Raw genomic sequence first — 24587 nt, 5'->3', positions numbered from 1 at the left:
CAGACCTGCTCCACCACCACACTCCATCTCCTCTGATGATCTCCTGTCCATCCCCTATAGGACCAAGCACCGGACGTGGGGGGACAGACCTTCTCCATATCTGCCCCCTCCCTCTGGAACTCTCTCCCCAAACCCATCAGAGACTGCACTGACCTTTCCTTATTCAAATCCCAAATCAAAACCCACCTGTTCAGAACTGCTTTTAATGTGTGATTGTTTCTTTTTTTGTTTCCGAGCGACTCAAAAGTCCCTATTTATTTGTTTTACCTGTATTTTAGCTATTCTTATTTATTTATTTTTAGCTTTTAGGATGTTTTAATTATGTGAAGTGTCTTTGAGTATTATGAAAAGCGCTATATAAATTAAATGCATTATTATTATTACACAATTCAGTGATATAGACTTTGTAGACTAAATAAGTTAGACCCGGAAAGTTTCTCTTTATGACAAAACATTGATATGTTTTTAGACCAAGTATAAAGCCGCTTGTCATGTAGCTTATTAATTTGCCTGAGATCCACTACTGCTGTAGCTCAGTCCCTCAAGCCTATTCAGCTACAAGAAGATAAAGAAAACACAATTCCACCTGAACTTCTCAAACAATTGAACAGGTTTATTTTCAGACTACAGAAGGTAACTCAATTATACATCAGGGAAATAACTCAATTGATTGTCCACACAGCAACACCAGATTGCATTGTTGTCCACATACAAATTGTGAAAGTAGACCATTGTTTCACATTTTGGCTTTCTTTGAAACCTCTTGGTTCCAGTCAGTGTCAAGAACAGCATTACTTAACTCATCAGAGTCAAACAGATGCAGTCCTGAGAATGGAGCCTTTGGAGCACCAACACTACATGGTGGAGGGCCCAGCTCAAAACACCTTCTCTTCTTCAGATTGCCACTACTTTGATGGGCAAGAGGACCATCATTTGCCATGTCTACACTATTACTTTGGTTTGAAGCATGAGAAAGCTGTGCCCGTTGTCCATGTCCCTGTATAAACTCTGTATCCTTTACTATGCTCCTTAAAAGTTGCTCTCGCGTGTCTTTAGAATTAGCTCTTGAATGTTCAGCACCATCACTTTTAAGTGGCCTTTTTTCCACTTTAGTAGCAGGATTCGTTTCCACTTTAGTTTCAGCTGTGCAGGTAAATGAGAATCTTGAGAGTTTAACCAGCGTAGAAGAGGCCACAGTGGATTGAGTGTGGCTTGATTTGGAAGGTGCTGAATCATTGATGAAAGTGTTTGGTTTTACTTTATTCTTATCACTGGTGTCTTCAGATCTTCCATCTCCCACCTCACTGACACAGCTCACCTGCTTCCTCCTGCTTCCGCCTTCCGAAAGATTTAGATACTGGTTCAGTCTTCTCTTTCTTTTATTCTTCCCTATGTCTGTAAGCGGGTTGGGTGGGTCATCATGACCAACTGGCTTTGGTTCACTCATTCTGCCTTCTGTGTAGGTGTGAGGATCTCTACTGCCTGGGTTACAATGGGTTTGGAACTCTACACTTACGGCTGAGCTGGCATTAAGACTGTGGTTGTGGACTAAAGGCCTCATCTTCCTTGGTTTGAATATAAGGCTCGACAACTTTGCACGCAGCTCTTTACCCGTTTCAGCTTCTGCTACCATCGTTTCCTGTAGTACAGTACTGATGTTATTAGCTCCAGTCTGGCCCCTCTTGTCTGCCTCCTCAAATCTGTTTCCTGTGCCACGGGGCAGGTTATCCTGAATTAGGATATTTGAGGGGCTATTCTTAGCTGAAGACAGCAAGCTGCTAGTGTGAGAGTCCAAAACATCAGTTGCATCTTTACTTTCATCTTCAGACAACAGCCTCTCTCCATGCTGATGATTCAGCTCCCTTCTTCTTTCTCTCAAATTCTTTGAGACTTTTTGAAACACACACCCCGACGACTCTGGATGTTTTTCATTGTTCTGTCCCTCAGACTGCTTCATCTGCTTTTGGATTATACACCTTATTTCTTTCATGTTTTCTTCTTGTGAAGCAGATGTAATAGTTCCTACCGGTTTTAAAACAACATGGTTTAATGATGGGCTAGTGTTACTTAGAACATCCTTCTTAGTTGGAGAGCTTGGCAGTTTGGTTGCTGTAGACATGTCTGACCGACTGAAGTTTGGTTTTCTATTGAGGTTTTCTGGAGCTGATGCAATTTTGGACGGGGCCGTACCATCTGTCGACAGTGATGAAGAGATGGAGTGGAACCAGTCCAAGCCACTGTCCAGTGTGACATCACTCTTGTTACTGGTGATGTCATGGCAGTGTGTTTTGTTGATGGAGTTTGTGTCTCCGAGTTGATGTTGGTAATGATCATTTGGTGGGTCAATGCCTCGGGAGGCCTGTGAGGTGTTGCTCTTCAGCCTATTGAACAAAGAAAATGCAGATGAACTCCTTTGGCATGAGGAAACCCTGATCCATGCTCCATTATATTATCCAAAACCTACTTAAAAAACTTTAAAAGTAACACTAGAACTGCGCACAAAAGTATTAAGAGAAAAAAACTCCAGGATCGCATAGTTTGTACTCACTTCTGATTGGTTGTCAGTAGGGGTGTAACGGTACACAATGTTCACTGTTTGGTACATACCTCGTTTTTGGGTCACAGTTTGAACAATTAAGGCACTCAAATACTGACATGTCAATAATAAATGAGTAACACAAATGTATGTATTGTAAAAGGTAAAGTATTTCTGATTCTGCAATGCTCCATCATCAGACTCTGACCTGTTGATAATTATACAGACTGACTAAATAAATTAAATGTTTGAAGTGACTCCACAGATAAACCTGACTTTAGTTTAACTGTCCGTTTACAGTTTGACACAAATCATAGTCCATAATTACCAACTACAGCGCCGCTATAGCTGACAACTGGTGCACTGCCAAAACCTTCCAGGTAAAACTCGCACTCCAGAATTTGTTCCGCATATGTGAGAACATCTTTACATCGTAGATAGAAACAGCTGTTTGTCACATGACATACCAGAAGGCTGGCGCATACCATACGGAACAAAAACACTAATGCTGGCATCCTTCCACGATTCTTTGACCCTATCACGTGACCTTTTGCTTTAGAACTACCTCTATGTTTTCCGTTGCCTTGACCACCTTATACTCATGTGTTACTACCAGTAACATTGTCAGTCCAAGCAAATAAATCTCTGGGCTTACTTTACACCATTGCTTCTTGGTATTTTCTGCAACTAATTAACCATCTGCAGAGTAGACACCAGCACGCTCATACCTAGTGTACGTGATCATGCGATATGCGTTTTGGAATGGTAAATGGTCCTGTATTTGTATATCGCGTTTCTAGTCTTCCAACAACTCAAAAGTGCTTTAACACTAAATGACATCATTCATACACTGATGCGAGGAGATATCATGCAAGGGGCCACCGGCCCATCAGGACTATCTAACATTCACACACATTCACACACCGTAGGCACAGCTATGGGAGCAATTTTGGTCTTTGTGGTCTTGCCCGAGGACACATGGACATGGGCTAGCGAAGCCGGGGATCGAACCGCTGATCCTCTGATTGAAGGACGACCTGCTCGCCACTGAGATTATTTCTGAATCGGTGATAATACGCTGGTGTGGAGAATGTGTGACTCTCGCTGAAATGTGGGAGGCAAAACTTTAACAGACTCAACAAAAGCCATCAGTTACTCACCTTGTCTGTCTGTCCATCTCCTTCTGAAGGAGCAGTGGCAGGTTCAGCCCTTCCAGTAATGTCTGACACTGAATCTGATACTGCTGTCCGGGGTTGTCGGGGAATGAGGTAAGTAATGCATTCACATTCCCCAGCAGAGCACCGCCCTGAAAGATGAGTGCACCGTATAGTTTCAGACTGCTGCAGCATGGTAGAAAATGGGCCAAATGGTTAATAGTCACAAGTGTCAATGTCAAAATGTATCAGAATAATTCGTTGAATATTAATCAATTCAATATTTCTGCTGTCACTCTGTGTGGCGTCTACAGGTTGAACCTCTGACCACAGCAAGACCGTTTGGATCAGTAGTACATTTGACCACTCCCAGCTGTGATGTATCCTGTACATCACAGTGACCTTCAACCAGGCCACTCTGTCTGGATGCAGTGAGCCACAAGTACAATGTGTGGGAATTGTCTCACTGCATTTCATAAAGGAACTGCACCAGATGAATAATCTGAATTTGTTACATAAAGATTCAAGTATACTCTAATTTCACATGGTGTAGATCCAAAAAGTCAAAATGGGCTGCTAAAAGAGAAATCTATTTAAATAAATAAAATCATATGAAAATCATAAATGAGAAGTGCTATAGTATGAAATGGTTGCATCCATAAAGCTGATATTGCATTGACTCCCTAGTTGTTATCCTGTCTCAGCATCATGTCATTAGCATAAACATGAAACAGCACATACAAACTCTGACTATAACATTAGTTGTTGATACAACACTGATTGTAATGATTTGTTGAAGGGCTTTCTCTGAGCAGCTGATGAGAGCCTTACTGCTTGTATCTGAGAGCTGGTTACACTTAAACTGTACCGTGTGCTGTCTCCAGTCTTTGTTGGCACAGATGTTCAGCACAGTTAACAACACACATCACCAATCTGTTTCCTGTTCAAATTCAAGTAGCCAATTTTCGATAATTTAATAAATTACTTTATGTGTTGACTGATAGCATATTTTTTACCACGAATAAAATTAGATCAACAACACAGGAAAGCGGGTACAAAGGGCCCTTTAAGGGGCCTTGTAAACACCAGTATATCCAAGTATACAGTATATATTGTACTTCTGGTGGTTGTGCTCAGCTGCAGAGGTACCGGAAGATTGGTCTGAGCTGGACATGATCTGGGTTTTTGTGTCTCTCCATATATAAACTCTAGTAGGGAGTGAGAGAGGAGAGCAGGGTCACATCCTGCCTAAAGCTGCAGACAAGACGCAGTAGGGTGCGCTCAGGGGCGTGGACGAGAGCGCACTTCACTCCCAGAGAAAGCGTTTAACTGTAGCAACAAATAAAGAGACGTGGTGAGAATGCTATTTTGTCTCCGAAGTATCTTTGTGCTGGTGAAAACTCACGGGATAACAAGAATAACCTGTTACACTGGCACCCAACGTGGGGCCCCTTTAATTAAAGAGCACATGGAAGGAGAGGAGCAACACCCGGATCTGCTGGCCTAGCCAATCATCGCGTTGGGACAGATGCTGGGTAGGATCGCAACAATACAGAGAGACCAGGCGGAGGAAAACCGGCAGTTCCTGGGTGCACTCCAGGCCGAGGCAGGCCCACGTTGCTGGAGACCGCCATAAGCCTGGCGGAGGACCACCTGGGGGTTCATCCCTGCGGTCAAGAGGACAGTGGTCGCACATTGGCTTCAGCCCGGCCGAAGCCCAGCCCACGGAGGAGGCCCTCCCACCGCAGCTTCTGGTCAGTACTCCTGCCCCGTTCCCCGATCCTCCAACCCCAGCACCCTTCCCAACCCACCGGGGGTCCCTTAAACATAAGGGCAGGAGTGTTGGAGGTGCGGGCTTGAGTTGGTCCTGGCTCCTGAACCTTGCCCTTGACTTCTTGCCCCAGCTTCCTGCATCTGGCCCCTAGGCCATGGTCTGGGCCTAGCCTCCTTCCTCATTGGCCCCGCCTCCTACCTAATGGGCCGGCCTCCGTGGCCCTGCTGATGCCCCTCCTCTCTACCTCCTGTTTACATGGATTGTGGAAATCTGGATCGTGGTCCATGCCTACTACTCATTATTCATAATTTGTCATATTCATTGAATGTGTTGTAACTCTGTAACGCTGTTCATTCTGTACACATGACATCTATTGCTTCTGTCCATCCGGGGAGAGGGATCCTCCTCTGTTGCTCTCCTGAAGCCTGTGAAAGTTTTTCCTGATCCGAAGTGAGGTCCTGGGACAGGGATGTCGTTTATGTGTACAGATCGTAAAGCCCTCTGAGGCAAATTTGTAATTTTGGGCTATACAAAAACTGAATGGAATTGAATATGCTGCCGCCTATGATGTAATCATCCAATTAGGCAGCACGTGCAGCGGGTGGGTGCGGTACTGGAGTCCATGAGGCAGGCGGGGCTTACCGCCAACCCCAGGAAAGTGTGCAGTTGGACGGAGGGAGGTACGGTATCTGGGGTACCACTTGGGTGGAGAGCAGGTAAGCAGGTGCGCCCTCAGGTGGACAAGACTGCCGCTATTGTAGCCTGCCTGTGGCCCAAGAGGTGAGGCAGTTTCTGGGGCTGGCGGGTTACTAGAGGCACTTCATTCCAGAATTTGCAAAGCGGACCAGCACCTTGAACGACCTGACCTGGAAAGGTGCCTCGGATCCTTAATTGGCCTTGAATAGACTTGATCGTTTTTGTGTGTGTCTCTAGTAGGGATGAAGGAGCGAGTGAGGAGAGCAGAGACTCAGTCTGCTTGAAGCGACAGACGAGACACGAGAAACGGAGGAACCAGACCCAGCAGTGCGCTCAGGAAGAAGTCCGAGAGCGCACGGCCAGAGAAAGCATTAAACAAATAAAGAGACTTGTTCAGAACGCTATCTTGTCTGGGAATTATCTTTGTACTAGGGGAGATTCACGGGGTAACAAGAACCTATAACATTGTTACATAATTACATCACTGGCATTGTAAGTTACAACACTAATATTAAGAAACATATTTTGGTGATCAATATTCTAAGTAGTATGCAAAGTCGTAATTTTCTTTTCTTCTTACCTGCATGGAACACTCCATGACGGAGACAGCCATGACAGCATCCTCTATGGTCACTGTCCGTCTGTACATGAGCCTGGCGTGGGCTGCAAGGTTTAAAAAGAAAATCCTGTTTGTGGGAAGAGGTTCTGCTGCTTTCAGCTATTTATACACCTCAATTTATTAGCATTTTGGTTTTCCCGAAGATAATGTTTGCAATTACATTTAAAGAAAATCTATCTGAATATTAGATTTGATTGGCTTCTGTCAGTACAGAAACCCACTCACTGTTTTAACCACACCCTCAACCTTGTTCTTGCATATGGCATTAAAATAGAACATGTAATAGTCTTTCCGCAGAACCCTCTTTTATCAGACCATTACCTCATAACTTAAACGTTACAACCTCATATACTACCAACGTTTGTACACCGTTAGTCAAAAGTTTCTACACCAGATGTCTAACTGACAGAGCTGTAGCTAAATTTAAAGAAGAGATTCCTTCTGCATTTGATTCAATACCACGTCTCAATGTGACTGAGGACTCCTGTGCTAACTTTAGTCCGTCCCAGATTGATCATATTGTCGATAGTGCTACAGGCTCACTGAGAATAACACATGACTCGATAGCCCCACTGAAGAAAAAGACAGTGAGGCAAAGGAGGTTTGCTCCCTGGTATAACCCTCAGACCCGCGACCTAAAGCAAACTTCACGAAAGCTTGAAAGCATATGGCGTTCCACCAATCTGGAAGAATCTTGGTTAGTCCGGCGAAAGTCTTAAAACATTCAGTCACCAAAGAGCAGGAAGGACAGATTTGACTTGCCCAGAAAACATCTGAATGAGCCTGATCAATTTTAGATGAAGGTTCTTTGGAAAATGAAAACAAGATGAACTTGTACCAGAATGATGGGAAGAGAAAAGTGTAGAGAAGGAAAGGAAGGGCTATTGATCCGACGCAAACCACATCATCTGGTTACCATGGTGGAGGCAGTGCTATGGCATTGATGATGTCAAAGCTGATAGTAGTAGGATGAGTTTTGAGGTGTTTAGGAAAATGCTGACGCCGCTTCCCAGTAAAGATGAATAATGAGCCAAAACATACTGTGAAAACAACCCAGTCTGTCACCTGATCTCAACACAAGTGAGCATGCTTTTCACTTACTTCAGATAAAAGTGAAGGTGGAAAGACCCACAAACAAGCAGCACCTGAAGTAAAGGCCTTGAAAAAAAAATAGCATATCGTGGCAGAACACGTGTGTAGATGTGATCGGCCGATCAGCTGAAAAACGCCCCATTTCCATCGGCAGCTGATGGTCTCTGGTGGTCCAGTCAGCACCGTATAGTCAACATTCATACCAGAGTGCAAACTCATATTGGTGTACTTTCTATACCTTACCTACAAAAACAGATTTTATTTTGAGGGCAACTTAAAATTGTTAATAATTGGGCAAGTATGAGAACGGACCACAACCAATAGGTCAACTCGACGTTGACGACCTTAAGATTTAAATGAATGAGATGTATTGAAATGAAGTCAAAGTTCGATCCTTCTCACCTTCAGCCAGTCTGCTTAGACTCTCCAGCATGCGGATGGTGGTGCGGGCAGCGTTACGGCCATCACTCCGTCTCTGTAGCTGGTAGTAACGTGTCAAGATGATATTGGCCTCCTCAGACAGCTGCGGCTGCAAGCGTTTAATCACACTGAAGTATGCCTTCATTTTCTCCATGGACCACACGCTGGCAGATTCAGCAGGAAGTCCTGAAAGCAAAACAAGAGCACTGACCACGTCATGAAGCCTTTGAAATGTATACTAGAGCATTACATTACTGATGTTATGTAATACAATCACAATACATCATGCCGTAACAAAAACTATATTAATAATAATTAGCCTAGTGCTGAATCAACATTATGCTAGTTTCAATAAATATATATTCATAAATAAGATGTTTTTTAGTGTATGTATTTTTTAATTCAAAGCTGATATTGAGGTTTTCCAATGAAGCGTTGAATCAGCGCTAAGTGGAGACGGCATCCTGTGTGAATCTGTTGGCTCTGTATGCAAACTGGTGATGGTCCAGGCTGACTGGGATGTTGCTTTTGATGATGGAGAACCAGTTTCTCAAAGCACTTCAGTTTACATGACTCTCGCCCTGTGTCACTCACCGCATTCTGATGGACACGGCAGACCTTTAAGATACAAGAACAATGCTGTCTTGAAGCAAGTTCACAGGTTGCACCATATTGTTGTTTTTAGTGTGGGGCCCTCATTAACAATGGACACAATAACAGGAACTGGACATTGACCCCTTTAATATTCTCATGTAATGGCATGTGTGTATCTGCAATGGAGGCTTACATTTTGTGAGATTAATGCTTGGTTACGATGAGTAAAGCTCATGCAGGCACTTGGGTCAGCTCAGGGGTCATTGGGGAAGAAAGCGAGGGAAAACATGACCCTTGTATCATTCAGTAGTCGACAGCCTGCAGCATGCAGTTACGTTGCTGATCTCAATGTATTCCTGTGCTTTCAGTAAAACCGGTCTTAAAACCATGCACGCCTGGATGTCCTGTGTGTCCAAGTGTGAAACATTAGCTTCAGTGTAAAACTCTTTATTGCCAAATATTTGAACTTGTTTAGTTTTTCACAGGTTGCACCTTATTGTTATTATCTAGAAGGGATATTCAGTGCGAAACAGGTTAATTGCAGCCACAATAAGCTATTCTTTGCCAAATATTAGTTATTTTTTGCACAGATTGTTCATGCCCCACAAAAATAATTTGCGCAGAGAAAAAGTTTGAGAACCACTGTTATAAGGGCTTAGACTGGCTGTCTGTGCTTATGAGCCCAGCTACAAGCTCACAGACAGCTCACAGAACAGAGGACACAGAGCTGAACTGAACTTACATTAGTAACTGACTGAGCATGTTGTCAGTGTTGTAGCTTCAGTTGATAAATACAACATTAATATTGGGACTTCATCCAGCCTGCTCATTGCAAATGTGTTTTTTCTTGTTCACATTGTGTGCGGTTAACAAACAATTTACTCTTTATGGTGCACTGAAATTAAGTCATTTAGTGTGTTCTTGGTCACATCCAGTTGAAAGCTGGACCAAAGTGTTTGATTTCATTCAATTACAATGAGGCCAAATAAAAATCTTCAAGTTGTAAAGTCTGGACAGTCTGTTTCTCTCAACGCCTCAATAGGTAGATCTTGCCTGTCACCATGGCAGAGGTCAGGGATCTTGGGCTTAAAAAGGTTGGTGACCACTGATATAGATGATAAGCAAAGTTCTAAGTATAAATAAGCTTTCCCAAAGGTAACAAGTATAAAGAAAATAACAGCGGCCCCAGAACCGAGCCACAAGACAGTAGAAAGGTGTCTCTCAGAGACAGCAAAACTTCTGATAACGAGGTAAGATGAAAATCACTCCAACGCTGTGCCAGATATGCCGACAGTAGCCTCTCAATCAAGATGTCATGGTCTACAGCAAACTTTCTTTCCCTGAGAGCCACATATAGAAAGATATACGAAAGTCTGAGCCACTCACTAGAGGTGAGGTATATTGCCTCACCTCTATTAAAGTTAACAACATTAATCAAATGAGGTCAATTATGCTATTTGAATATGCTTAAAGAAAAAAACATCCTACATCACAACTTTCCATGAATGGGTTTTCATTTATTTTGTTACAAAAAGAGTTGGCAACTCATTCTCAAAACAGCAGTTTGAGATTGCTTCTCAGTTAGGAAGGTGATCCCCTTTTACAGCGTTGTGGGAGAAAAACAAGGGTAGGGTATATTTAGGCTACAGTTGGCAAATAAGTTATTGGGGTTGTTAACAACTCAACTAATGTTTGTTATAAAATGTTATCAAATTGAATTGATTCAATGTATTAAGTAATTGGGCTTGATAACACAGGAATACTGTGTAATATATTTTTTTAACTTGAATAGACTTTCCTCTTTAATAGCCCTTATAGTTAGGGCTGAATCAGGTTTGCCCTGGTCCAGCCCCTTGATATGCTGCTATAGGCTTATAGGCTGCTGGGGGATGTTTTAGGATACACTGAGCACCTATCTCCTCTTCTCTCTCTCCTTATGGATGAATTTACATCTCTCCATTGCACCTTATTAACTCTGCTTCCTCCCCGGAGACGTTGTGACTTCACGTCTCATAGGGTCCATTGGACCTGGAGGTGTCTGATGCCTCCTGCCATGGCCCTGCTGATGTGCCCCCTCCTCCCCCTTCCTCTCTACAGTCTTCCGTTTCATGGATTGTGGAGGTCTGGATTGTGGTCCATGCCTACAACTCATCATTCATACATTTCTGTCATATTCATTGAATGTGTTTATGTAACACTTAAGTAACTGTTCTTTCTGTACACATGACATCTATTCTTCTGTCCATCTGGGGAGAGGGATCCTCCTCTGTTGCTCTCCTGAAGGTTTTTCCACTTTTTCCCACGTAAAAGGATTTTTTCTATTATTTGGGAGTTTTTCCTGATTCGATGTGAGGTCAAAGGTCAGGGATGTCGTATGTGTGCAGATTGTAAAGCCCTTTGAGGCAAATTCATAATTTGTGATATTGGGCTATATAAAATTAAACTGAATTGAATTGAATTGACCCCTGCCTTCGCCCTATGTCAGCTGGGATAGGCTCCAGCACCCCCGCGACCCTAATGAGGATAAGCGGTATTGAAAATGGATGGATGGATGAATCCTAATGCTGAAGGATGCTGACAGTTCAGGAGTAAGTTTGGTGCTTGAGATGCTGGAACATCACAGACATGTCTGTTGTCATTTTGGTCCTCAGTCGGTTTTGTTCCGCAGGCAACTTATTTATTTTTATAACGGCTGGATAGTGGCAGGTTTAAAATAGGAGGGAACACTTCCTGTAGACAACGAGGAATTATTCGTTACAGCAGGGCCGATATTTGGTAGAACTTTCTGAAATAGATTATGGTATAACATCCAGTGGGAGAATGGGAGGAGCTACAGTTGGGTGAATACCAGACCTAATAGCTTTTACCTTATCAATGAAAAAGGTAAGGAACTTATTACAACAATCAGCAGAAAAGCATGATAATGTAGGAGACAGACGGTGAAACAATGGTGTTAATTGTGTCAAACTAAATCTTTAAAAATTAAGTAAGCAGTTCTGCTGACTGCTGAGCTCTGTGGCAAGCCACTCCGCACAGCTCGTGCCCATCTGCAGTCATCTTCCTGTGCCCATCGCTGATAAATAAATACATAGTACATAGTTTGTTATTGTTCTGAAAACGCTTCTTGAAAAACATGTATGGTAAATATTTTGTTTGAATAAAAAAAGAACAAAAAAGAAAACTGCTTGATTTGTAGTATGAAGTAATTTCTCAGTCCCATTTTATGTCAATCCATCTAACATTTGGTGAAAGTAGAGTGACAAACAACCATATTGGTGGAACATTTACCTACTATTTCATTCATATATTCCACTACTGTTGTGAACCTAAGACTTTGGTAAACCAATTTCAAGCACCAAAACTGTTCCTCTACATGAGTAAAGATATGTTTTCACAAAAGATTTGGAGAACTTCAAAAATCGGACTTCAACATTTGTGCCTCAGGACAATCAGTGCCTCCTTATATAAAGAGCAGAGATTGTTGCAAATGTTGGTATATGACACATTGGTGTGTGTCATATGCAAGTGCCTTAAAAAGGTGAATTTAAGAAATGTAAAATCGAGAAAATGAACCTACCTTAGAACCCAAACTATATAGTCATACAAAAGAAAACACTGGGCAGCATTCCAATGTTGATTTAGAATTCAAATGTCAGTGTCATGAATGAAGCTTCCAAACATTTTTCACACTGCATTTAAAAAAAATATTAGCCATTTGCTGAAATAGTTATATAGTAATTTACCTGGGATGGTTTTGTAGAAATGGCTCATCACATTGTAATAAATAACACAATAACAATCACTACAATATTCATAAATAACTCGTTTTGCTTTTAACAGTTGTTTTCTAAATAAAAATAAAAGATTATCCTCTACCTCTGTCCTCCAGAATGAAAGAGGAGATGATGTGGTCCCACTCTGCATTTCTGGTGTCCAGCAGAACTAGAACCAGGTCAAAGCGACTCAGCAAAGGGCTGGCCAGAGCCACATTCACAGACAGTGGCTCGTTGGGATCGTACTGGCCTTTAGGGTTGGCAGCTGCCAGGATGCTGGTTCTAGTATTCAGCTTACACACCATCCTGGAAAGAGGAGACAATGTAGAGCAGGATACATTATAAACTCATAAATTCATACTTTGTTTCTTTTGGATTACTTCAATACCAAATATGCAAATAAAAACAAGAGGAAAGAATAATGAATCAGTATGTTAATTATCCATCCAATTCATTATATGTAACCACTTATCCTATTCAGGGTCGCTGGAGCCGATCCCAGCTGACATTGGGCAGAGGCCGTGTTCGTCCTGTACTGTCGCAGGGCTGACACAAAGAGACAGACAACCATTCATGCGCACATTCCCACCTACAGGCAATTTAGAGTCATCTAATAACCTAAATTAATCACAGAGTTCGACAAGGTTCTGTGCTTGAACCAATTCTATATACCTTTTATATGCTTCCATCGCTTTCATTGTTATGCAGCCGATACCAAATTATATCTATCGATCAAGTCAGACAAAACCAACCAGCTCACTAAACTTTAAGCATTTAAGAGACATACAAACCTGGATGACCTGCAACTTCCTGATGTTAAACTCAGACAAAACTGAAGTTATTCTACATGGCCAAGACAAATTTCAAGGACTGCCCTTTTCACCTACCTAATATAAAAAAAAGTATCTGACACATCCTGTCTCGAAGCAATGAAAAGAAACTTCTGCGTCGTGTTTATTTCATAAGCTAGGCTAAGAACTAGCCAATACTAATATGGATCCAGTCCCACTGGCACCTGGAGAGGGCAAAGCAAAATCACAGAGATTGCTTTTTCTGCTAAGGATTTTTACCCATAATCAGAGCTTTGGCGCTATGTTACACACTTTGGAAGCGAGATACAACATCCATCTCGACATTTTTGCAAACACAGCAATACTCTACAACCAAACCACAGCAAAAGTCAGGGCGTCAATGAGGACAGCGGGTAGGATTGGAGTAACATGCTACGCGTCACATCCGTTGCTACAGAATCTTCTGGAATCGTAACCGAGCACTTTTTTTACCAAATGTTTCAGAAAGCGTTATTTGTGTACGAGAGCTGAATGTTCATTGCCTATAACAGGAGGATTTGTTGGTTTGGCCTACATTGTATATATTTGTGAATAAGGGCAGCTTGCTATGTCAAATGATTCAGAACATGCTGAATCTTTAGTTGTTACTATGAGGATTCTGTTATAGGCACAATTGTATTTATTTTCTTGTTGGTTCTCTTTGCAATGCCTGGAAATGTAACCCTCCAGTTGACACATCTCTTCCATTTGTTACAAATATTAAATTAATAAAATTACGAATCATTACAAATATGCAGTGTTTGAAAAATAGCAGGTAGTCAGTGAGAAAACAAAATCATGGACTGTTGATGCGTCAAGAAGAATCAATAATCATTTATAATCGCATCTTAACTCTCTAAATCAGAATCGAAGCATATCGTGAGGTGCCTAGAGATCCTACCCCAAATTAGGACTCTGCTTATCAGGCCTTGTTGGAGGTCTCGCTGTGGTCTGGAAGAATCAGTGTTCTTACCGCTTGGAGAGCACCAAGCCTTTTACTACTTTGAACTATAGCTGACTAAAGTGGGTCGGCTAAATATGTTTCATTGTGTTCGAATTTATCGACCTCCTGGTCCAGCAGGTCAGTTTTTATCTGAGTTCACTGACCTCTATGAGCTGGATCAAGTGTTATTGGTTTGGGATTTTTTTAATGTGCACATCAATGACACCAAAAATTATGAAGCTACTGAATTTCTTAATATTACTGAATCTTTCAATTTGGAGCAACATGTTTCCGATGCCATTCAGAGGGTGGTTATACCTTGGACCTTGTTTTCTCTCTAGGTTTAGATATGTATCATATCCGTTGTGTTCATCAAATGTTCTTTGATCTCTCTGTAAATGTGGATCCCTTGTGTCTTAAACGAACATTGCGTCTCCCGTATTATTACAGTTCTCAATGCACTTTTGCTGTAATAACACAAATCTCAATGTTAAGTTTTGAATAGTCATTTAATGAACATTGCTCTAATGTTGCTGGACAAAGCAGCACCTTAAAGAATAGGACTAGGGCTATCTAACACTTCTCCGTGAATGACAGTCTGCACCACGAGATGAAGTGTTGCAGGACAGAGCGGTTATGGAAAGCCACTGCGCATTGCACATATCTCAAAGAGATCAGAGATTCTTCAATGCAAAGGAAGATCGGACTGCTTACTTGCAACTTTCCTAAAATAAATCCAAAGATTTTATTTCGCCACAATAAATGTAATTGCCACTCTCTACATTACCATGTTCTTTCATTGATGATTTTAACAAGCTCCTTTCCTTTTTTATTGATAAGGTAATGGCTATTAGGTCCAGTATTAATCCATATCAAAACTGTCTTTTCAATCAAGATCTCAGAGAAGATTTTGTCCGACCAACTTACTGCTGCATTGGAGACGCACACTATGTCAGGTTTTGGAAACCGCCCTTCTGAAGGTTTCTAATGACATGTTCATGTCTTCTGATGCAGGCGATCGCTCTGTTTTAGTACTTCTCGACCTTAGTTCAGCGTTCTACACTGTAGACCATAACATCTTGGAGGTGAAGAAACTGTCAGCTAAGTATGTATAGATGAATATAGATTCACAAAATGAAGTGATTGCATGCAATGTTTCTGCAAGTAGTTGATCAAAAATATTTAGAATGTCAATCAATCTTATGAATTAAGTTTTGAACCATTTTGACTATTTTGTCCAGTATTATGTTTGCTGGGGCAGAATTTGGAACCGGTCCGCTTTGTGAACGCTTGCACTGCACTGTTCTCCTTTTCTGCTTATATACTTTCCAGCCAGTGATAGTATTTGTTTCACTGCCCATGGACAGCTTGCCGCTGCTCTGGTGTGAGACTTGTTCTGAAGTCCTGTAATGAGTGGCATTTTCATAGTACGGTATATGGTTCACAAAGTCTGGATATGAATTCACTAATGAAAAAGGTCCACCAGGTACATATCTGATTAGGTCTTACTCCACATACCTGTCCCATTAAAAGGTTGCATTGTGATATACCAAAATATTTCACCTTATGCTGGGTCTGTGCACTCTAAATAGTTATAAAATAGCCAATTAACTAAGATAGGTGCAAGAATACACAAAAGCATGATGATCATCTGGTTACCGAGGCAGCTCAATGCATTAGGGACCTATGCATGTTCTAGTAACCTATCAACCTTCTTGTGTAGAAGTGTCAGTACAGGTTTTACACAGCTTTGAGTAGTTCACTATGAAAGCAGCCGTTCAGAAGAACAGTCTTGGGAGTCTTTCTTTGTGACACTTGTCATTACAGATTTTACACACAACTTTAACGAAATTGGCCAATTCTCCCATGCCATTTAGAACACACACACCAAAAACGCCATACAAAAGCAGTTGCATTCTTTTTGGGTTACCACCATATCTTTGCTTTGTCTAATCTGTTGATGGGCAGCAATGACATTGCTATTTTCAAAGACGTTCTAGAGTGCTTTTCTAGAATTGTTAAATCTTAAATTGTTTTAAAACTCCAGGTCATTCACCCATTCACACCCATTCATACACTGATGCCAGGGGCTACCATGCAAGGTGCCTATCAGGAATAAGTAACATTCATACAACATACATATACCATAGGCACAGCTACGGGAGCAATTTGGGGTGAAGGACACATCGAAATGGACTAGCAGAGCAGAGAATTGAACCGCCATTAAAACTAGATGCATGTCAGTGGAATTTTAAGAGCATGTGGACGTGTGTGCATGGCTGTCCTACCCAGCTTTGGCCACACTAATAGACTGTTGTTCCATAGCTTCATGGATGCTGATGCGATCGTGTTCCTTGATATTGTTGAATTCATCAATGCAGCACAAACCACCATCTGACAGAACCAGGGCTCCTGCCTCCAGATGCCAATCACCTCCGTCTTTCACCGCTGCTACGGTCAGTCCTTCAACAAATAACATTGGGTCAATAAATTCAGTTCATCCAGTAAAACATGAAGTGATTGTATATGTTTATATCTAAGCATGTTCAATTCTTTACATGAGAACATCAAGCTGTTGATGCAAAATTCCTGATAAATGGCTAAACTGACATGAGAGCCGACAGAACACACTCTACCTGCACTTGTTGATCCAATTCCAGCTGTGAGTACAGAGCGAGGCATGATTTTAGCTGCATATTTTAAGAACTGAGACTTCCCTGTGCCTGGGTCTCCAACCAGCAACATATGACACTCCCCTAAAGAGGAACAGATGAGGTCATAGAAACATAATCCAGCATAGAGAAAACATTTGCCACAGTTTCCATAGGGGGGGGGGGGGGGAGGAGGGGGGGAGGAGGGGTCAGTGTCACTGCACAGGGACAGAGTGGAGCTCAAGGCCATTTCAGGTATGGCCCACATCTTGTTGTCATTGAGTGGCAGCATGGGCATATAGGTATGGTCTCTAAGTAGCTGATGCAGAGCCTTATATCGCCAAGAACTTAAACAAATCATTGTAGCAGTACTACCTGTGACCTGACAATGCAGTATATTGCATTATAGATATGTAAACTCTCTGGTTATTGATATTTATCCTTACTTTAAACACATGAGAAATACGACAGAGAAATACCCCTGATCTTGGTTCCAGAAGAATCTACTCTCTGCACCCCACCAGCCAACACCATGGCAACCGCCAGCTTAATCACAAACATGCCAAATACCTGTGGGCACAGGCTCAGCAAGATCTGGTTTCTACCTATAGAAAGAGAAAGGGGAATTTTAAAAAAACAAATACAAATTAGATTTTTAAAAATAATTATATATATATATATGGAGTTTTTAATTGTATGAGGCCATTCCTACCCACCAGCTATGGGATCATATTTGTAGTTATTCCAGAAGTCTTCAAACTCTTCCTGAACATCCTTAATGAGACGAGAAGCAGCAGCCTGGTGGTTGTTCACTTCTATGTTGTTAGCTTTGAGGACCAGTTCCACATCACAACGAGTGCCATTAAAGAAGGGCTTCCAGCGCTGGCACATCACCCCATAAACAGTCACATCATCTCCTAGAAGAACCCCGTAAACAGGTACCGTTTCACCTTGGTTTCTCATTTCCTTTCAGCCTTCATGCTGCAACAATGCTTTGTCCCACAACACCTGCATATAGTACCTGGAGGTTATGTTGTTACTTTTACTTTAGTCGTCTTAGTCAACTAAACACACTGTTGTAGTGGAAAAGTAGAAACTATATCAGTTGAATGTTCCGTCTCTGCTCTGTTGATGATGTGACTCATCAGTGGCAGTCAATGTGTTACTGCAAAGCTTGCCATTTACAGTTCTTACCAGATTTACAACGGTCAACAAGGTCGTCCTCCAGAACCACCAGCATAGCGCGAGGAATACTGCCCACTGACAGCCTCTGCACCTATGTGGCAAAGGGAGGGGAAGGGAGAGAGAGATTTACACTGACCAAAAGTTAGACATCTCGTCTCAAAAAGATGCAGAAAAACTGGTTCATGTGTTTGTTACTTACTGGATTACTGCAACTCCTTATTATCAGGCTGCTCTAATAAGTCTCTTAAATCCCTCCAGTAAATCCAGAATGATGTAGCTAGTGTACTCACAAAAACTAAGAAAAGAACACACACACACCTGTTCTTGTATCTTGATCTCCTGGAAGTCCCTGCAGGCAGCAGGCTCAGATCCTCTAGACAGACAACTGAACTTGTACGAATTACAGTCATCAGGATTAGGGCAGACCGCCGGTGGGACGAAGACGTAGAACTGGTCAAAATCAGCCTGCACCGTGAATACATGACGACACTTTGCGCACCTGTAATCGCGCTCGTATTCCAAAACCTATGAAAGGTAGATTAAAAATTCTTAGTAGAACTCAAAACAAAAACATGAAGATATTGTGCGGAAACTAATTTAGGTTATTTCCACTCATCCTCTCACCTACGTACAGTATATACACGTGTGCATTACTGTTGTAATAAAGCGCCATGCTAGCTACCACAGCACCTCTCACGACTCTAGACAGAGGGGGGACACCCAGCTGCAATCCTGCATTGAACTGACTCACAGCCCATTGGCTATATTCACTTATTAAAGAGTCAGTCAGCTGGTTAATTTATGTCTGCATCTCATCACCCATTAGTTCTGATGGGCAGGTGGCACCTTGTCATCAGGGTATGTGTGAATGGATGAACTGATTCCTGCCATGATGTTACCTTGGCAACACTGGTGCGTATGACAGTACCAGTGACAGACAGAAAGTGTCCTATATCTCGGGACCTGGGAATGGTGTCTCTGGTCAGCTCTGGACACACTGGAAGACCTGGGCACATAAACGAGTCAATAAACAAAACCAGAAGTGAATTGTATCCAACAGTTTTATCACCGTGATAACTATCGGTGCAACGTCAGACTGTATTTATATACAGTTGACACAAGCCAGGCGCAACACACATATCAGTACAAAGAAAACAACTAAATAAACAATACACACACAGTGTGCACATGATCACAGTTTGACGTCAGGCCAAGAACCTTTTGCATTTTCATTTCTCTACTGTCCTCTATCTAGAAAAGACAACGTTGACAACACAATGTGATCACTGCTTTTCATGAATTCTCATGTTCCCATTTAAAATGAGGTATTTTTGGATTAAGGATGTATTGCTCATGTTTAGATTAACCTTTAAATGTCTTTGTCACAATCCAGCTAACTGAATAACCTCTCATTTTGCAGGTTTGGGCATTTTAAAGGATCATGCTTTATCCATGAAAACCAACAGCTACCAGCTAGTCATGTCTTTAGTAGACTAGAGAGAAGACCTTATTACTTAACCCATAAATGACATACTTAAGAGCAGAAGAGAGGAGAAATGTACGAAACATCTCAGAAGACAAGCTCTAGGCAACATCTGACCATCATTCCCAGTTGGCTGTCTGACCTGTAATGCGGGCATGAAGAGTGTGTGTCATTCTCTCTGTTGGTCTTTGTCCTCCACAACGGGATAACTCAAGTGCTGTTCTGTGTAACACTTTATCAAATAGAGCCAGGACATCATGCGGATAGGCGTTGAAATAATCCCCAACCTGTTAGAGATAACATGGATTTAGCTAACGTAAGTATATACTGTAAATGTATTCATTCATTATCCGTAACCACTTCTACTAAAGCCGATTGCAACACGCACGCACGCACGCACGCACGCACGCATGAATAAAGGCAGTTCTGAAGGCAAAGGGGGGTCCAACGTGGTACAAGCAAGTTGTACCTAATAAATTAGCCAGTAAGTGTACGTATCCAACCAAATATTCCCTGCTTCAGTTCCAAATACTTATGGAACTTAGTATTTGTGTATGCATGTAGTCAGGGCCATAAGTATTTGGTCTGTGACCCAATTTTTCTTATTTTGCCTGTTTACATGACTGCAATGGATTTTTAATTAAGCAGTCATTATGAGGTTGAAGTGTAGACTTTAAGCTTTATTTCAATGGATATAACTAAAATATGGCATTAACCGTTTCAGAATTACAGCCATTTTTACAAATTAGTGAGTAATTGGACAAATATTAATTAATACTTGGAGGAAATCCTTTGCAGTAAAGGATTGCCTGAAGTCTTCCACACATAGTCATCATCAAATGCTGAGTTTCCTCCCTTGAGATGCTTTTCCAGGCCTCCTGAAGCCTCTTTCCTGCTCTTTGGGTCAAAAGCAGAGAAGAATTTCCCCACGGGGATCAATACAAGTGTAAATGTCTTTCTTCTTCTTTCTTCAGTGTTCTCAGTAGTTTGCACCTTGTTGTAAACCTTCTGCATTCAGATTCACAAAGACATCTCTGGATTGTAGACTATGAAAATGACACGCCTACCTCCTTTAGAGTATTCTGGACCTCAGTATTCATGTTATGAGGGTATTTTTCTTCACCAAGGAAATAATTCTGCTACGTCTTCTTTACATGTCTTCCGTGGTCTTTCGGGCCTTTTGGTGTTTGGTGTTGAGGTTGCCAGTACATTCCTTCTTTTTAGGAATGTACCAAACTGTTGATTTGGTCAATCTTAATGTTTCTGCTACCTGCCTGACAGGTTGGTGTAGTTTGAAAGCCTTTTAATAGCGTCTTTCACTTGCATTAACACCTCTTTGGTCCTCATGCCGAGAGTTCCCTGGACCAGTTACCAAATGCAGATTAAACATGTTGAATCATCTTCAGGCGCTTTTTATCTGCTTATTTTGTCATGAAATAATAATAATAATAATAATAAAAAAATTATTTATATAGCACCTTTAAAAACAGAGTTTACAAAGTGCTCTACATATAGGCAAGGTAAAAACTAGCAGAATCAGTAGCTTCTTTTAAATCACTTCTTAAAACCCATTTTTATAGAACTGCTTTTAAGTGATGTCGTCCCTTTATGCAGTTCTTTGGTTCCCCTATTTTAGTTTGTCTGTTCTGCTTTATTTTGTATTTGTAATTTTCTATTCCATTATTGTGTTCATTGCCTCGTGTATTTTCTGAAATGTTTACTTGTATTGATGTTAAGTCTTATCCCCTCAGGTAGGTCGTTCCAAAGTCGAGGGGCTCTGATGGCAAAAGCACGTTCTCCCTTTGATTTAAGCCTTGACTTTGGAACGGCCAGAAGGGCCTTGAAGGGCCTTGAAGGGCCTTGAAGGACCTTGAAGGGTGCCACCGGAGGATCTAAGGCTGCGAGCTGGCTCATATGGGGCTAACATTTCATTGATGTAGCTTGGGGCCAGACCCAGGCGTGCTTTAAAAGTGAGCAGCAAAATGTTAAAATCAATTCTAAAACGAACAGGGAGCCAGTGGAGAGAGGCCAGGACTGGAGTCATGTGAAGCCGTCTGTTAGAGGCCAGGACTGGAGTCATGTGAAGCCGTCTGTTAGAGGCCAGGACTGGAGTCATGTGAAGCCGTCTGTTAGAGGCCAGGACTGGAGTCATGTGAAGCCGTCTGTTAGAGGCCAGGACTGGAGTCATGTGAAGCCGTCTGTTAGAGGCCAGGACTGGAGTCATGTGATGCCTTCTGTTAGAGGCCAGGACTGGAGTCATGTGATGCCTTCTGTTAGAGGCCAGGACTGGAGTCATGTGATGCCGTCCGTTAGAGGACGGCATCGAGTTAAAGTTTAACAATATTTAATGGCAAAGATAATACTCATGTAGCGTTCACGATCGTGGGGCCAGAAAGGAGGAACTCTCCACTGAATTTCCTGCGGCCACGGGACCCGGAGCTTTGAACACGAATCTTACAGTTACCTTGAGGAGGGCAGTTTCTGTGCTATCAAGTGCTCTAAAACCTGACTGAAATTTCTCAAATATAGTATTATGATTTATAAAAGCTAGGAGCCGTGTTGAAACCACTTTTTCTAAAACTTTTGATAAAAATGGAAGTTTTGAAATTGGCCTAAAATTGGAAACAACATAAGGATCAAGCTTAGGTTTCTTTAAAAGAGGTTGTACGATTGCATGTTTAAAAATAATGAGGGAAGAAGCCACAGCTCATTAAACCATTTGTAAGACAATTGTCCAATTACTGTAGAGCCTCTGAAAATGGGGATGACTGTACAAATGGTCACAGTCCAAATACTTAGGGCCCTGACTGTGTGTGTATGTGTGTGTGTGTGTGTGTGTGTGTATGCATGTAAAACTGTCAGAAGGTTAGTTTTCCAAAACTGTCTTATTTCTATCTATTTAGAATACAGTATATTGTGTTTCGAATTGTGATGTCATTACCTCCATATTGGCTTCAAACAAAGTCATGGCATTAACAACCACAGGGCGATGGGTCTCTTCATTAGTATCTGCAATGAGCTGGTGAATGTCCCCATGATGATGATCTTTCAGATAGGTGTCAAACACCCGGCCAATCAGGGCCTCCTGATCAGGGCTCATCAACATAGTGAAGTGGTGTGATCCCAACACCTGGAAGATTAGACATTAACAAGGTCAAGGTTTCACATTTATAGAGTCAGAGTTAAAGCAGCTCAACCGCATTTACAACATATTTCTGTTTGATAGCAATATGACCATGTCAAGAATAATTATACATAGAGATCTCTTGTGCTGGACTCCATTGACACAAACATTAGGCTCGTTCGCGATGAGCCAGTCCTGCAAAATCGATCACCACAACGCATGCCGGTTGGATTTGTGTCCAACTGGATTCTCACAAGTGAATTCATTTGATCATACGTGTGCATGACGTCAACTCTGAAGTCATGCAAGGATAACCTCACGAAAGCGATTCTGCGCAGGACTGGCTCATCGTTAACTGTATAACTTTAGAAAACCCACCATGCTTACATTATTTGTTGACAAGGGTCCAGTAACAACGACAGGCTGCTTTACCAGAGTAACAAATGAAGAGCTATTCAACGTTTAGCTTTTTGTTTCACTTGTATAACCTACAGTTCAAATATCGAACTTTGATGCAATCACGGTGGTCAAATACAAATAATAATGCACGCGTAATCGGCTGTCTCCAATTAGTACAGCCGGTGGTAAATGACCTTACGTTAGCTACGGATGGGTGTAGTTAACCGTCTTTAAGTTAGCCACACAGACTATTTACCACAGTGACGTCAGTTAAATGTTCCTTCAATAAAACTGCCCCGTTGATCCAAACAGAAGCGGTCCCACACCGTAAGGTGTCCGGAGCTTGTTCCCGTCGTTGGGAACCTGCTTCTCCTTCAGATGTAAACATGCGCGGGCACAACTCGGAACGGGGCGGGGCTTACGTTCTTCTTCTACTCACTCTGCGGCAGCCTAGACGCAGCCAAGGCGTATCGTTGCCATCTACAGTTTATTTGAAGACAAACGATACGTTTTACATTGTATCAGTTATAAAGCTTGTAATATCTTCCCATAACGATTCTGCATTAGGCCAATGCCTGAAGTAAGTGTAACAGAGTTACCTGGTGGCAGTCAACACAGATGTCATTAAATGATGGTTATTATTATTAAATGGTTAAATACAAGTACCGGGCATCCTGATCCACACTTCATCCCAGTTGGTGGTGGTAATTCACCAATTAGTAACTGCCAATAAACCTCTAAGAAGAAGACGAATGTAGTGTGTATGTGGTGTGGCACACGTTAGCGCACCTGGGAACCCCAACAAAGAGCTTTGGTTGGGTTGCTAAGAAGAAGGTTAGGGAATTAGGTGTTGGATAGGAGGTGTTCTCCAGCAGTGGCTCTTCCAGCTGTTCCTCCATGGTTACTGCCACAGCCTGAAGTTAATATTGGCTTCCTTGAACTGGTGAGAGATGAGTCTGCGGGAAACTGTCAGATCGTCAAGTCATACATCAGGGGGAATTACCACAATTATATACAAATATATACAGATGGATCTAAAGAACCTAACAGTGGTAGAACAGCAGCAGTAATCCCAGAATTCCAGTATGAGTGTGGGAAAAGACTTAGTGATGACTTATCTGTGTTTACATGTGAGTTGGTGGGAATAGTTATTGCATTACAGTGGGTAGAGGATGTCAGACCAGAGAGAGTGGTAATCACATTAGACGTATGTCCAGTGCTAACACATTTGACATTTTGCAACTCTAGAAGCAGAGAAGATTTAGTGTATGAGGAACTACAATCACCATTCAGAATCCATCAAATGCGAATGAT

General features: G+C 41.9%; 1 protein-coding gene across 7 annotated transcripts; it reads right to left on the bottom strand.

Moving 5' to 3' along the window:
• Positions 1 to 592: 592 nt before the first annotated feature.
• Positions 593 to 23678, bottom strand: mcm9 (minichromosome maintenance 9 homologous recombination repair factor). 7 transcript variants are annotated; one of them, XM_034527504.1, is made up of 15 exons: positions 23530 to 23678; positions 22692 to 22880; positions 19893 to 20037; positions 19167 to 19273; positions 18586 to 18792; positions 18277 to 18358; positions 17799 to 17999; positions 17562 to 17687; positions 17068 to 17187; positions 16720 to 16894; positions 12762 to 12964; positions 8274 to 8477; positions 6741 to 6823; positions 3697 to 3842; positions 593 to 2381 (listed from the first exon to the last, which is right to left on the bottom strand). In XM_034527504.1, exons 1-15 carry the CDS (start codon positions 23659 to 23661, stop codon positions 737 to 739), a joined length of 3765 nt encoding a protein of 1254 aa, XP_034383395.1. In that variant the 5' UTR covers positions 23662 to 23678; the 3' UTR covers positions 593 to 736. The 7 variants fall into 7 exon arrangements, 6 of the variants coding, with proteins under 6 accessions (XP_034383395.1, XP_034383398.1, XP_034383397.1 ...); XM_034527507.1 differs by having other exon boundaries at positions 23600 to 23674; XM_034527506.1 differs by having other exon boundaries at positions 23473 to 23655.
• Positions 23679 to 24587: the final 909 nt, after the last annotated feature.

The sequence above is a fragment of the Cyclopterus lumpus genome, chromosome 24 (assembly GCF_009769545.1).
Source record: "Cyclopterus lumpus isolate fCycLum1 chromosome 24, fCycLum1.pri, whole genome shotgun sequence".
NCBI classification, from domain to species: domain Eukaryota; kingdom Metazoa; phylum Chordata; class Actinopteri; order Perciformes; family Cyclopteridae; genus Cyclopterus; species Cyclopterus lumpus.
The sequence above is the reverse complement of the archived record's forward strand: the minus strand, read 5'-3'. Positions and strand labels throughout refer to the sequence as shown.